The following is a 14,367-nucleotide window of genomic DNA, read 5'->3' as shown; positions in this document are numbered from 1 at the left end:
AAGGAGTGAATGAATTCCTTGTTTTGCTTTGCTTGCGTGCGCGGCTTTTGCTTTATCTATTAAACTGTCTTTATCTCAACCCACGAGTTTTCTCACTTTCACCCTTCCGATTCTCTCCCCCCTCCCACTGGGGGGGAGTGAGCGAGCGGCTGGGTGGGGCTTAGCTGCCGGCTGGGGTTAAACCAGAGATGAAAATCTCTGTTAATATTTAAACAAATATGTATATAGACATTACATTTCTGAAACCTCACGAATTTGAGAAGGTAAACACCGGAACTGGAAAGTAATTAGAACCGCCCCCATGGTCTTTTTACATAGATGTGTGTGTGTACACACATACATATATTTTTCATATACATAAGCATACATGTGTGGATATGCATGAAGGTGCCTACCCTATTCCACAAGCCCACAAAATCCATGACTTGCAAGCTTTATTTCTAGAGCACATCTCACAGTTTTTTGGGCGTGCTGCAATTTTGAAGATGTCCAGTCCCAAACCCCCTCTCCTCAGCTGGCTGTCCTGTGGCATGGCCATGTGGGTACCGAAGGGCAGCAGCACCTCAAGGCCAATCTCATGGGCCACTCCAAGCTCAGCACGGAGGACACTGGTAGAGGAGAAACCATATTTTGCTATTGTCACATCTGTATTTATCCTGCTCCTGCTCAGTGAGGGTGTTTGTCTTCAGACTTATCGCAGCACTGTTACAAGGTGTAAATCCACACGCTCATACCTGTGTGGCTTATGGCAGATTCTTGTATCTCATATTTGGAAAGCAGCCTGCACAAAGGGGACGCCTACAAATAGGGCCCTCTTGGCATCAGTTTGATGTCAGATTAATGCTATTAATAATTAACATCCCTTAATAATAAGCTAATATTTGTGGAATGCTTAGCCGGATTCAGACCTGGGGGGTGCACATGCACACATGGCACACTAAGAGAGAAAAACTTTACTAGAGGACAATGGTTTTGCAGATGTTTTCACAAAACATAACTTTATTAGATTTAAAATACAGTTTTCTATTAAAATAAATCGTTAACTCAATATACTTCCAAGTATGTAACTGTACATCTCAGAAACCAACCCTTAAGGATAAGGATGGAGTCAAAACTTCTGGGGACTGATATTCACCTGCCACATCCCTACCAACATCACCTTCATGTACCCCCAGCCACAGGGCCCTGACCTGCCCCAGCATCCTCAGCCAGCTGTGTCATCTCCCTGAAGCTCAGCCTCCTCCACCAAATCTGTCTGGTCTACAAGCCCTGCCAACTTCTCAAGTCCAACTCATGGTACATTGCAGGTCTTCTGGCACAAAAGACACAGCTTTAACAGGGTCTTAAAGCTGGTATAGTCCTAATTACTATCGCCATCACAAAAATAAGTCCATCTGACCAAGGAAAAAAAAACACATGAAAATGAATAACTAAAATCCCAATGCAGAATGGGGGGGAAAAAATGAAATTCAGAATAGAGAGACTTAGAGACATGAGGATAGATATTTAAAAACAATCTGTCTCAAAACAAAATCATTGACTAGTCCATTACAAAGCCATCCTTCTTCCTCAGTTTTGCCCACCTGCTATTGCTTTTAATGACTCTCCAAATGTATTTAATTACAGTGATAAACAAAGACTTTTCTTTGATTTCTGATACCTCATTAATTCTGTTATGACTGGTTATTATAATGCCAAATCAGGGGAGCAGCCACAGCACCTACCTGCAACGTGGCTGATAAAAACTTGTTATTTACAAGTACATGCACACCAAAATGCCACACAGGCGGTATGGAAGGGTAGGAGGAAAAACTGGGTGGAATAAAACACTCCTTGCTGCACAGCTCCAAGTCTGCTCCATTTCCTGCTGTGCAAATCCCGATGAAGACGTGGGAGGCACATCTCTAGCTAAATCTGCCTTATCTAATGCATAGTATTAGGTTCTGCTGTGCCACCTTGTGTTACATCACATCACATTTGATATGAAACAACGCTGTGTGGGTTTGAGTTGCTCCACTTATACCACTTCAGCATTTAATACCAAAACCAAATCAAAACATAAGGGGGAAAAAAGCGCCAACTTTCAAAACCTCAAGCTGGGGAGAAAAAAAAAGCCTTTAGGAAGAATTTCAGACCTCTCATCTTTCATTTGCTAAGCAACCGCCTGTTTTGTTCTCATCTAGGAGCCTACTGCTTTCTCCAAGATAAGGCGGTTCATGCAATAAAACATCCTGATGGGAAGATTTCAGACATTTTTTTCTTCCAGCATTCAGCAAATGCTTTGGTTTTCTTACTGATTTTAAAGCAGATCTAGATTCCCTGCCACAGAAAGGCAGCCGTGTGCATAACGTGCACACCACCACTATTGTGCTGTCAGCATGCGAGATTACGCAAAACTGACATTATTTCTTTATTCCAAATACGTTGACTGTTCACCTCCTTAATAATTAAAGTACCGGTTTCCTCCTGGCCTTAAAGCACGCTTCGTGAAATATCTCAAAACTTTAGGAAATTATCTCAGCCCTTGAAATTAATGCAAAATGTGTAACAAAATGCCAAGCAATGAATCAGCAACTGTTCTATCCTATTTTACCCTTCCAAGCGACTCTGGAGCTCAGATGACACATATATCTGGGGGACACAACCCATAGCATAGATAGGCCATGCTGTCCCAAAAGTGTAGGGCAACTGATGTAAAACTAATGCTGACCCAAAAAGCAGATTTCACAGGCATCTCTCCATTTGTTTACTCATTTCTCATTTCTAGAAGAGAATCAGTGCAAATGGAGTTAACGAAGGGTAGCTGAGGGGAAAACACTTGTGCCTCAAATGACTAACAGATTAGTGTCAGCACTTTGCATGTGTCACACCAGCAAGAGCTGGAAATTCTGCAGGCAATTAAAATGTCCACATACCAGCGATGCCGATCCTTCTTTATTATCAGAACTGTAATATTATAAAGCTGTTGTTTTTGGAATCAAGTGCTCATATGACAACGTGCTTTGTTTGGAGTTTCTTAGTCTCCCAGGGTTTAGAAAAGACAATTGGATATGAATACTAGAGGCTTGACATAAAAAGACAGAAAGAACTCCGATGTGGTATTTTTATATCTGGAATTTTGGGAGCTTAACGTAGGATTTTTAAGCGCTTGGGCTTTTTGAGGTTGATATTTGAATTTCGCTTACTATTTCAACTGGATGCCTTGCATTGAGAAACTCCAGCACGACCTGGTAATGCTAATTAATTAGTTCCCACAAATGCACTATTTGTATGAACATTAGTAACACACATCAAACTATTTGGTGTCTGAACAAGCTACCGACAATTACCCTTTGTGGCTGCAGGCATTTGTAGGCATCCAAAACCTTGGTGAAACCCTGCTGCCTCCTGGAGTCTAATGGGAGCCTTGCCATGAACTTCAGCATCACCAAAATTTCCCCCTTCGTGTTTTTGGTAAGCAGAGTTATCCCAAACCTTGCAAATTCAGATCATGAAAAACAAATGGCTAATGTCACTAAGATTAACACCTGTAAAGCACTCTGAAGGAGAAAAACACTGCGTAATCCCAAAATACTACATTATTTATAAGACGACCTGATTTTAAATGTTAAGTTCGGCTTATTTTTATCACAAAGAGAAAACAAGTTCCTGCTAGCTTGCTTTACAAAACCAATTACCAGTGATCAGTGTATGGTGCTGCATAACAATACACAGCGTTGCCCCAAAAAGGCGTATCTAACACTCCGGAGCTGTTTAGAGGAAAATTAACTTGCACAGTGGATTGAAATACATGCACATAAGCAATTCTAATAAGGGGTATGAACTTCAAACTTCTTATTAAAAATATCAAAATGTGTAACATTTCCTTTATTTCATCTTTTCCTGACTTCAACTGATTTTTGTGTCTGCTCCTTGATATACTAGTCCCTAATCAGAATAAGGCTGTAAGAGAATAGTAAATGTGACATCAAACTTGCTTTAAACGCGCTTTAAAGTCTCATCAGCTTTTTTTGGCCTTGTTAGAATATCATTCCACTTAACAGAGAGAAGAGAATAACAAAGAGTGACTTGGTGGTTTGGGAAAAAAAGATGCAGCTACTCCCAACTAAAGGTTCCCCCAGACCTGCTCCTTCCCTGCACATAAGTCATAAGTTTTAGCAACGTATTTTTACTAGGATTGTCTATTTTCAGAAAATGGGAAAGTAACATTGCAAAACATTTTAAAAACATTTCGTTTCATTTCTAATGCAGTATGTAGACCAACTTACAAACTTTACTAATCTGATTCCCTTCTTCCCAGGCAAATCTCTTTAAAGGAAATAGCAACAAAACTAAACAAGAGGAAACAATTGAAGACAGATTTTTAAATGCCAAATGAGATTCCCAGTTTAATCAGGAAATCCGTAACTCTGGAATTACAAAGTAATAACCCTGGAATACAAAGTAATGAACTTGAAAAATAAATCTTGGCATTACACATGGAAATATATTTCTTTAAGCATACTATGATTCTGATTTTTTAAATATAATTTACTAATTAGTGAGGGGTGCCTATGAGCTATCAAAAATGTCCCCCCATCTGTTATTTCTGGATGGTATTATCTGTACTACAATATCAGGTATTTTTCAGTGTACAGCTCAAAATAACCTATACTGAGTGACAAATTGCTTAGAGATTCAACAAACAGGTTTGATGCGAGATACCTGAGTAGAAGGTACTGGGAGCTTTGGTAGCTGGTGGTGGTTGACAGAAGGTAAGGCAAGGAAAAAAGAGGTTACTTGAAATGGCATTTTCAAAAAATGTAGAGGTCAGTTGAGCACACCAGATGGCAGAGAGGAATTAGATCTGCTCCTGCTCCGGATGAAGGAAGAAGCTGCCACAACATGGTGGGCTGGGGAGTAGAGCAAGAAAACCAACCGTAAAGGTGGCATGCACGATGATCGGTACTGGCAGCTCTGTGCTCAGCGAGATAGGGTTCAGGGGGGTTCCTACGGATCCAAACACGGGACAAAGACCTCAGTATAATGCTCTGCTCCCTCTGCATTAGGAACTGAAAACACTGCTGGAAATGGTGAACTTTTCTTCCCCTTCCAGAAGCTTTGGCACAGGCAAACATGCTCTGTGGTAACCGTCAGATGATTCCCAGGTTGTGATTTTTGTCCTAAATGCAGTTTGGACTCACTTTTTTTCCTAATTCAGCAGCTGCTAAGACAGTTTGAAATTTTCTGGCAGCTAGATGCCTAAGTGGCATGACTTTCAACTCGCTCTTCACTGCAAGCCTAAAGGGCAAACAGAAGTGAGTGGCTTGTTCAAAAGAGTTCAAGTCTGCACTGAATAGCTGATTGCAGCTCTAATTACCACGGTTTTACATCATTAGGGATAGCAACTGAAAAGGAGCTCTAATTCCAACACTGTGAGATACTGCTTTTTTTTTTGTTCGGCTCTTACCACTAAATGATCCATTTCCAACACTTCTGGTAAGGACAGGAAGGGAAAATTTCATTTCCATGGCGGGAGAGGATCTCAATAAACAAGTACAAAGACAGTATTTTTGCTTATAAAATTCAGACTGATAGGTGTTTGTGGTGGGGCAGAAAGGATGGAGTAGTGAAGAGACGTCCTTTGAAACCTGCAGCAGTAGCGGATTTCACTCAGCTCAGATATTTAATGCTCAATGCCACTGTTCATTTATGCCTGAGCATTGTATTTTGACACTCTAGATCTGAAAGAGCAATCTGTTTTCAATTGTACTGTTATAATGTGCTTGCAATTTATAAAGTTTTCCCACTGTGTCTAAAGGATCTTGTAACTCTCTCTACCCTGACTGCGGGGAGCCTGAAGCTGCAGCAAGCAGTGTAAAGAAAAAGACACGTATCTTTATATTACTATGCGATGTTTCAACGGCATGAACACAAGATAAATAAAGAGAGAAAAAAGATGTCCTTCTATTTTAGGCTACAGAAAGAGCCTTCACGTCCAGGGCAGTTGACTCTAGCACGCACTTTCAGCACAGGAACGAGGAGTTAACTCCTCTCTGTGGGAAGTGTCGCACCCTCACATGCCAAGAGCATCACCAGAACAGCAAGGGAAGGTCCATCTAGCTAAGGAGACTTAATAGGTTTATTGCTTTAGAGCTTTGTAACTTTGTCCCATTGCTGCAAATCTTTGTTGTAGTTATATGTATCACAAGGACCTTCTTAAGACCACTGAGTCAAGGACCAAATGACCAGGACTATTGGCACAGACCTCTCCCCACTTCCACCTACCTCATCGCTCCCCACAAACACCTTCCATTCAATTGAACTATGAACAGGGAATTTACTGACTTTGCTTTTACAGGGAGGTAGGACTCAGGTGCCCACTGACGGGCATTTAGACAGGTAGATGTTGTACTGGTTCTTCTTCCCATAAAATACATTTAGTTTTGAAACTCCAGCATATATATCATATATTTTTCAGAAGACGGATTTCCATTCCCCAGTTTAATGTGAATTTGGCACTAGGGAAAGCTATTAGAAACTCCACTGATTTGCACATGACGTGGGTGACACTTCACCTGCATGCTTTTACTTTGATCTGGAGCAAAGTGGGAACACATCTTCCAGGGGATTACGTAGATCAGGCTCAAGGTTTATGCTATTTTCGACCTTCCAGTGAATAAAGATGCTAGTGAGCACTAACTGTGAAAGCTTTGAAGGGAAACTCCATTCCAATCTGCATGAAAACTGCTCAGCTTAATTTTTGTAACTGAACACAAACCAACCACAATATTTCTGGATGACCTGAACTGAAGACTGACCTTAAAAAAAAATGGGGGAAAAAAGGAAAAAAATAATCCTCTTTGATCTGAGGTAATTCACAAAATACATCAATAAGACACACAAACGTTCTCACTGAAACAAATGTTAGATCTTAGTGACTCCAAAAAATACAGCACAGTAGTTTTGCAGAATACTTTGTTCTGAAACAGCCCCCCACCTGTCCCAGCATAGACAAAACTCCCAGAATAAAAGTCCCTTGGGACGCAGGGAAATATTTCTGACAAAATGTTGCTTTTATTATGAGTAGAATCTGTGCAGAATGGAGAGGTATTTGAGAATTGCTTATTTCAGTCTATTACTGTGCATAGACAAGACTTCAATGACAAATGGATTTCAAGTGTCAAATACTATTACCTTCTTTCTTTGCTTTTTTGAGAAAAGTACTAGAACCTTTTCAGCTACAAATATTCAAAATAAAGGTGTGCCTTTTGTGGCCTTATTAACAATAATTCTTTAAAATAACTGAAATGTGTAATCACATTGTGCAGTGCATGGACAAAAACATATACTTAATTCTGCATTTTGTAAGCAGTAGTGCTGGTTTACTTTCAGACACCCATGGTCCTGCTGGGTTATGAAGCGTCTCCTCTACTGCTGCATGCACCGTGTCATATCCCCTTCAAATGTGCTGACTTCACCTTCAGGCAGCAAAGGCTTTAAACCTCCTCCAGTTTGACTTACAGGCTCTAATGGGTTGGCACTTTCTTCTTATTTACAGTTTAAATTACTCACAGCCGAACAACACCCAGTTGTTCTTCAGCCAAGATCTCTCTTCGGTTTAAGTATCTCTCCTACCTAATAGAGACAATAATTTTGTCCTCTCTGTCCACTCATTTTGCTAAGCAAAAGCAGCTTTTCCGATCTGGTCCCGTGTACAGCCCAATTAGCTCCTCTGAACCCTGCCTCTGCTCAGAGTTCATCCTTCCTGAACCCCTCAGGTGTTGAAGTCCAAACCATGAGATATGCTTAGTGAGTTTTACCCAGCACTATGTATAGGTCAAATAGGAAAACAACAGCAATAATACAATAAAGGCCTAGAGAGGGGAGGAGGAAGGGGAAAATAAAAAATTAAACCAGAACATAGATAAGGCAAGTTTTCTATGGGGCCTCTGGAAAGCAAAATCTCAATGACCTGACATTGTCCCTCTCTTAATGTATTTATCCCCCTGCCCCAACCTTGTACGAGTCCTGCAAATGATTTTCAGATGACACGCGAGCAGCCGAGCACACAGAGGGGGCATTTCAGCTTCATCCTTCCTGAAATCACCCTTCTGTTCCTCACTCAAAGGCAACGGCAAGACTCATCCGCTCCCATAAGCCAGTGCTTCAGCTGAATACACTTTACAGTAAGTATTTTACAGGCTGCTCTCAGGGGCTGCAGGTGTGCATTTTAACAATTAAATCTCGTTGTTGGGAGTGCACCAGTAGCTTGGAGCTGGCAGAGCTTTTCCCATATATTACACATCTCTTTCTGATATTTTTCTGCCTGATTAGTAATCACTTCTGACAAATCCGTTCGACAGCTCTGAACACCAGCCTTAGCGTTGCAGGGACGCTTCGTGCAAAGCCTGACTGAATGCAAATGTTAGGCTAATGCAAGGATGCCTGACAGCATCTGAGCATTTTCTTCACTGGACACCAGAGGGAGGAGCAGGAAAGGACAACTGACAGTGAAGCTAAGGAAGAACTTCTTCAAGAGCCCTGAAGCTTATCAGACACCAGAGCCAAATACATTTCTATAATTGGACCAAAATAAATAGTGGCACCTTGTCTGGGGATGGCACTTCTGATAGAAGACTTGGCAAGGGTAACACGAGGTAAAGTTAGGGGAGAAAGGACCCAAGTGCAGCAGCGCTGAGTGCCAGGTGTGTTTTAGCCAGCTCCATCTTACAAGCTTTAAACAAACCCGACTAGTTTTGATGCTGGGGCTACTACCGCTGCCTGTATTCTGCTTGGCTTCTGTGCCACAGCTTGTGTGCCTTTCGGTCCAGCTTTCTTCTGGATGTGAAGAAAAACATGTTTCAATGATTAACTGTGGATCCAGGGCCACCACAGTTTCTGAGTCCCGTACCACGAAAGCGTGAAATTTGGAACTGCAAGTGCTCTACGATGAGATGGAAATGACAGGACCTTGAAAGGAGGGAGGCAGTTCAAGGAGATTGATATGGTATCTACCCAGGAAGGTGACAGCAAATGCTCAACATGTGGTTAGTATCTCGATTAAATAAAAAAATGAGAGATATTCAGCAAGATTACCAGGGAACTATTTACTATCTTATTAAAACTATGCTTTTATTTCCTCATCAAATCTTTTCATTATACCTTCAAGGCATACAGAGGGTTATTAAATGTCACCCACAATTCAAATAATTAATGTATGGTGTTACCAGATATATATACGCTCTCCAGGAGGATTAATAATAGCTGCTATTTTTCTTCCAACCATATTTCCTCCATAATACATATATTAATCATGAGAACACAGTGCATTTTTTTAAACCGTTCTAGTACTGAAAGTCTTTAAGGAACTCACACTTTGAAAATTGGAGAATTCTTAATATATTCTGTTCTCTATTTTTTAATTTAATATCAAAATACAAAAACAGAGTAAGCACTTGGAAAGGAAGGAGTATAAGAAAGGCAGTGCTTTCTCCAGAGCTGCTATTCATTGCAGAATCAATGTCCTCAATTCCTTGAAATAGGTCTTTAAAAACAACAAACCAGAGTTGCAAATTCAGAAAGCAGCTTGTCCCCCGTTAAAACGGACTGGCTTTTGTTGCTAACTTACTACAATCAAAACAGTTTAGAAAAGGCATCAGAAAAGTACTTTTATATAAAACGCTCCTCCCAGGGCTGGCTGGGGGCTGCGTTCAGCACCTACTTGTCAGCTTAACTCCGTCTCTGCAGCGTGCTCGTCCCTGCGAGGCACTGAGCACCAATGTGCGTGTTGTCCATAAAAACCACTGCATGGGAAAGGGAGCACAGCGGGGCTGGGGCTTTGCCCCTCTCGGATCCCTGCTGCCAATGCCAGAGCAGAGAGAGGGAGAGCTGACCCCTCTGCTCTTGACTTTGCACTCAAGAGCTGACATAGACTTTCCCTGCGAGCTTAACACTAACTCTTCCAGTAATTTTAATCCACAGAGTAAAAGTGTGCTACGTGAGGTGGGGTGTGCTACCTCAGGTTACTTCATACTTACTATGTGCGGGGAAAGAGTTCCTGTGGATGGACTGACCCCATTGACAGGTTACCTACCATCCATGCTCCCACGTGGGCTGCAGACATACTGCCTGTAGGGTGTTTTTTGTACCTGCTGGTGGCCTCTCAGCAATGCAACCAAAAATGAGCTCAGCTCCCGATTGCGCAGCAAATAAACGTGTCCAGAAGTAACATTTCAATTGCTTACAACTTGGAGGAGTTTAAATTCTCTCCTCCGCTCCCAACTGTATCCCAGGTGTAACCCTTCCACAGTGAAAAGTCATTGAATATCTGATTTTGAACACTGCAAATTACAGAACGTTATTACCAGCCTCTTCCATCTCCCAGAACAGCTCAAGAAATGTCCGTGTTCTATTTAAAATAATTAAATTTTACAAGCATGAGATCAGGGTTTGTTATGGAAGTAAAGGTGTAACCGTACTGCCCTTTTGTGCATTACCAGAAGACGGGTGTTGTGCACTTGCGCATGGGAACTACATGCACATTCCCCCCAGTGCAGCATCAAACGATAAATAATTTTAACCATCTACGTGACCTGACAACTGCCAACTTGGGGCAGTTCCTACACCTCAGGACATAAACCATTTCTACAGAGAATTTAGGAGAGCAGGTCTTTCATGACATGCATTTTTTTTGAATTTCAAGAAGAAATATTTTAAAGCAGTTTTGAAGACTTACCTCCTCGCTGCACCAGCAACGTGACTTCGCTTCCCTTAGGACATTCAATCAGCATATCCACCACCTGGTTGTGAGTGAGGCTCTGCACATTCTTCTTGTTGACTTCAACTATAAGATCGCCCTCCTTCAGGCCGCGGCACCGCGGGCTGTCCACGATTTGTTTCACTCTTTGGCCGCCCCCACCGGGACTGTCTGCTATAGTAAACCCAAAGCCCATAGGCCCTTTCACTATATGCACAGTTATGAGTTCAGGTTGTGTTGCTATCGAAGATGCCAAAGAGACCGTGTCATTGGGGTAACCATGGGGTCCGTTGGAAGAGACCTCAGCCGGGCTGCTGGGTCTTGCTTCCTTTGTGCCATTTACTTTCCCTGTTTTACTACTGTGGCTCGCCGGGGAGTCGTAATTTTCTTGCCCGTTCACAATGATTGGCTCTTTGTCCAAAATTGCCACGGACGTAACCAGGCTCGTGTTGGGATCATCGGGATCAAAGGGCAGGGGGTAGCCTCGGCACAGTTCGAGGTCCACGCTGGCACCGATGGGGATGGACTGGAAGATTTTCACAACTTGAGCGTGAGTGTGCCCCAGCACACAGGTATCGTTCACGCTGACTATGACGTCCCCTGCAGAGGACACAGACAGATATACCAAACACATACATTTTGTGCACCCTGGGAAGGTGAGGACTAGAGCCTGCGAGCTGATCCGCAGCATCCACAGGTACCACTCACAGGTCAACAGTAGCATTTAAGCACCTTTGCAAGGAAAAGGAGCGGTGACATTTGGGCAAGCAAGAACTATCTGTACACGATGGATTCACTGCATAAAGCCTTTATGTACATAAACGTTTTTGAAAGTGAAAATGGAATTGGCTTATGCAAAAAATTAATAAATTCCAATGATGGTATATGGCCCATTTAACGGTTATTTCGAAGCCCGACTCTCACTGTTATACCCTGTGCTTCACTGACATATGATAGAAACAAAACTGAGAGCACATGAGAGCTATAACAGAAGGCTCTCAAATACCAACTGCTCAAATATGGTGCCACGTGTCCTGTCTCAGACATACTTTGGCCTGAAATCTAGGTATCAATTAAGTTATGATTAATTTTTTAACACTGGGGCTGCAACACAGGGATGTTTAATGTTGTGATGCTCCACCTGGAAGTGAGGAGTTGTGACCTCGGGTGAATCCTAACATGATTTCATCCTGCTGGGCCTGATCTCTGGCAAAACAAATTGGCCCTTGGTGCCTCCACACAGGGAAATGCAAACTAGCCCACTTCTCTTCCCATTCCCTGGGAGTAGCTTTGGAGAGGGGGTGAGCGGCATGACAGATACAAAAACCACAGAGTGATGCAGCCCTACAAAAATACCACAGCCATTGCCACAGCGGGGCACAGTAACCCGCAGCCTGACGCGGGACCCTACAACCACTGGCTCCTCTCCACAGGTCAGCGTGCGGAGAGCAGGAGCTGGCAGAGCCCCAGCTGGGTATTTTGACACCTGAGATGAATTTCCAGCACGTGAAGTGCCTTGCTATAAGATTTTGAACATATCTCTCAATGTATCTCACTTCCCTGCTTGCTGATTGGAAAGTTGAACGCCTTTCCCCAAAAAAGGGATGAGGACTGAAGTTCTTTATGAATTGTACATAAAAACAGCTGTAAAAACATAAACCAAAGTGGTGGTAGGGATTTTGATTTAAAGCATCGGTACCTGTTTCCATTTTGCCATCCAACGCTGCGGGGCCGTCAAGCACCAAACTTTTTATTTGGAGAAATTCATCCGGCTCATCCCCTCCAACGACAGTGAAGCCGAAACCCCTGCTGCTTTTCCTTAGCTTGGTGTGGATGAACTTCCCTTTCAACTCAGAAGGGTTTCGTGTAAAAAAAGGTTTTCCTGTGTAGGAAGTTTGGAAAATCTATAAACAGGCAGGCAAGAGTGTTTGATCTGTTTTTTCTCTGCCCCTCCCCGCTCTAACAAGTACACAGACAAACACAGCGGTGTGCTGGGATGGGACTGAACTTCACTCCAGCACCCTCTCATCTCATTGCACTCCACCCGTCTCCTTGGATCCAATCATGCAGTAAAAAAAGTAAGCAAACCCCCTAGTACCTGGTGCTTTGTTAGCTGTGGTTGTGCACACCAAAGCCTCAAGGCCACAAAGGGGACAACATGCTGCTTTAAGGAATGGAATATATTAAAGCTGGCAATGCTGGCTTAGATATGTGTCTTATCTCTGTCCTGAGGTGGTTATATCCATCCCAGGAAGGATGGCACAGGGGCAGCACAAATGCCTCCTACAGAAGGAGTCTGCAGCAAGAATTTCTGCGGAAGGGAGTATCATTATGTTTTTCACCACTTGGCTTTCTCCCAACCCGCCAAGCAAAAAGGAACTTCTGAGCTGTGGCAAGACACTGCATAACCCTTTAGCATAACCCCCCCGGCCCCACCATCGCTACCACCCTGTGACCTCCTCCGGTGAAAGAGGGGAGGGCACTGATGTTGATCTTCAGACACGGTTTGAAGTCTTTTCTCTTTCCTTTCTGCTCCTTGCCTGTTGTGGATGAAACACTGCTGTTGTGAAGTATGGATCAAAGAGCGGCCCAGGACCAGAGTGGCTGTGCTGGAGGGCTAATGCTCTCCTCTGGGAGCACGGTTAAGAGGGAGCAAGGTGCTCCAAAGACAAAAGCGCGTCCTTGCAAAGCATGTTGCACAGGCTCGGAAGAGGAATCACAGTTGCTGTACTTCAGAGTGCCAACACTAAACACCTTTGCACTTTTAATTGTTTTTAATGCTTAGAGGGGAAAAGACTGTGCCACTAAGCCCTCTGGTGACAGCTCCAGGATCAGCAGTGTGTATCGCAGCCAGGAGAGCTGGCGTACTTTCAAAAACTTCGGCAGCATTGCCATGGGCCTCTGTTCAGAAAGGAGACCTTGAGGGAGAGTGAGGGGATTTGCGACTTGTAAGCCTTTGACTGGGGAAAAAAAAACTATATTTGAAGATTATTCATGAGGGGGCAGTGTGAGGACTTGCAGTCTTCTGCCTTTAAAGGGTAGCACAGGAACACGGTATTCCTGCACATTGTGGGCAGATGCTCTGCTCAGACCCCAAGCTGCAAAAAAACCCAGACTATCAAAGTGCAACCCAACGTCTCAGGTAACAAACATGGCTGAGAGGCAGTGTGCAGCGGGGCTTGGTCCTGTGCTGATTTCTGCTTCAAAAGACAAGCAGAACAAGCACAGCTTGCTGGCATCTGCCTACAAACACAGGGTGAACTTGCCCTGTAGTTGCCCTGTAGGTGCCCTGTAGGATAGCAGCACCACAGGCTACGTCCCACCTAGAGCATTTGGGAGGGGATCACATTTTAAATGAGTGTATCTACAAAACTCCAGCTGGGAGAGCGATGCCAGGGGCACAAGGAAGGGTCCTTGTGCCGATGTCCCCACCAGCAGTGCCATCAGTGGGAGATACGAAAATGCCTGGGCATAGGGCAGGGGGACAGGGAAGCTGGAAATAGCTACTGCAAATGGGGAGCGGGAAAAGAGGCAGCAGCACTGAGAAAGAAAAAGGAAGGAATGAAAGAGAGAAGGAGTCATCAGCGGGTACCAGGACATGTCACTCAGAGTGGTGCTGAGACAGGCTA

At 43.4% G+C, this 14,367-nt stretch overlaps 1 protein-coding gene across 1 annotated transcript in view; it reads right to left on the bottom strand.

Annotated features, from left to right (window-relative positions):
- The window catches only part of MAGI1 (membrane associated guanylate kinase, WW and PDZ domain containing 1), a 322,237-nt gene that overhangs the window by 45,903 nt on the left and 261,967 nt on the right, over positions 1-14,367 (bottom strand). Inside the window, exons 10-11 of the mRNA XM_009284383.2 lie at positions 12,438-12,620; positions 10,718-11,338 (exon numbers count right to left, since the gene is read on the bottom strand). Of these exons, the coding sequence (XP_009282658.1) occupies positions 10,718-11,338; positions 12,438-12,620 (804 nt within the window). The remainder of the gene's footprint in view (positions 1-10,717; positions 11,339-12,437; positions 12,621-14,367) is intronic.

Source organism: Aptenodytes forsteri, unplaced genomic scaffold (genome assembly GCF_000699145.1).
Source record: "Aptenodytes forsteri isolate BGI_AS27 unplaced genomic scaffold, ASM69914v1 Scaffold53, whole genome shotgun sequence".
NCBI classification, from domain to species: Eukaryota; Metazoa; Chordata; class Aves; order Sphenisciformes; family Spheniscidae; genus Aptenodytes; species Aptenodytes forsteri.
The sequence above is the reverse complement of the archived record's forward strand: the minus strand, read 5'-3'. Positions and strand labels throughout refer to the sequence as shown.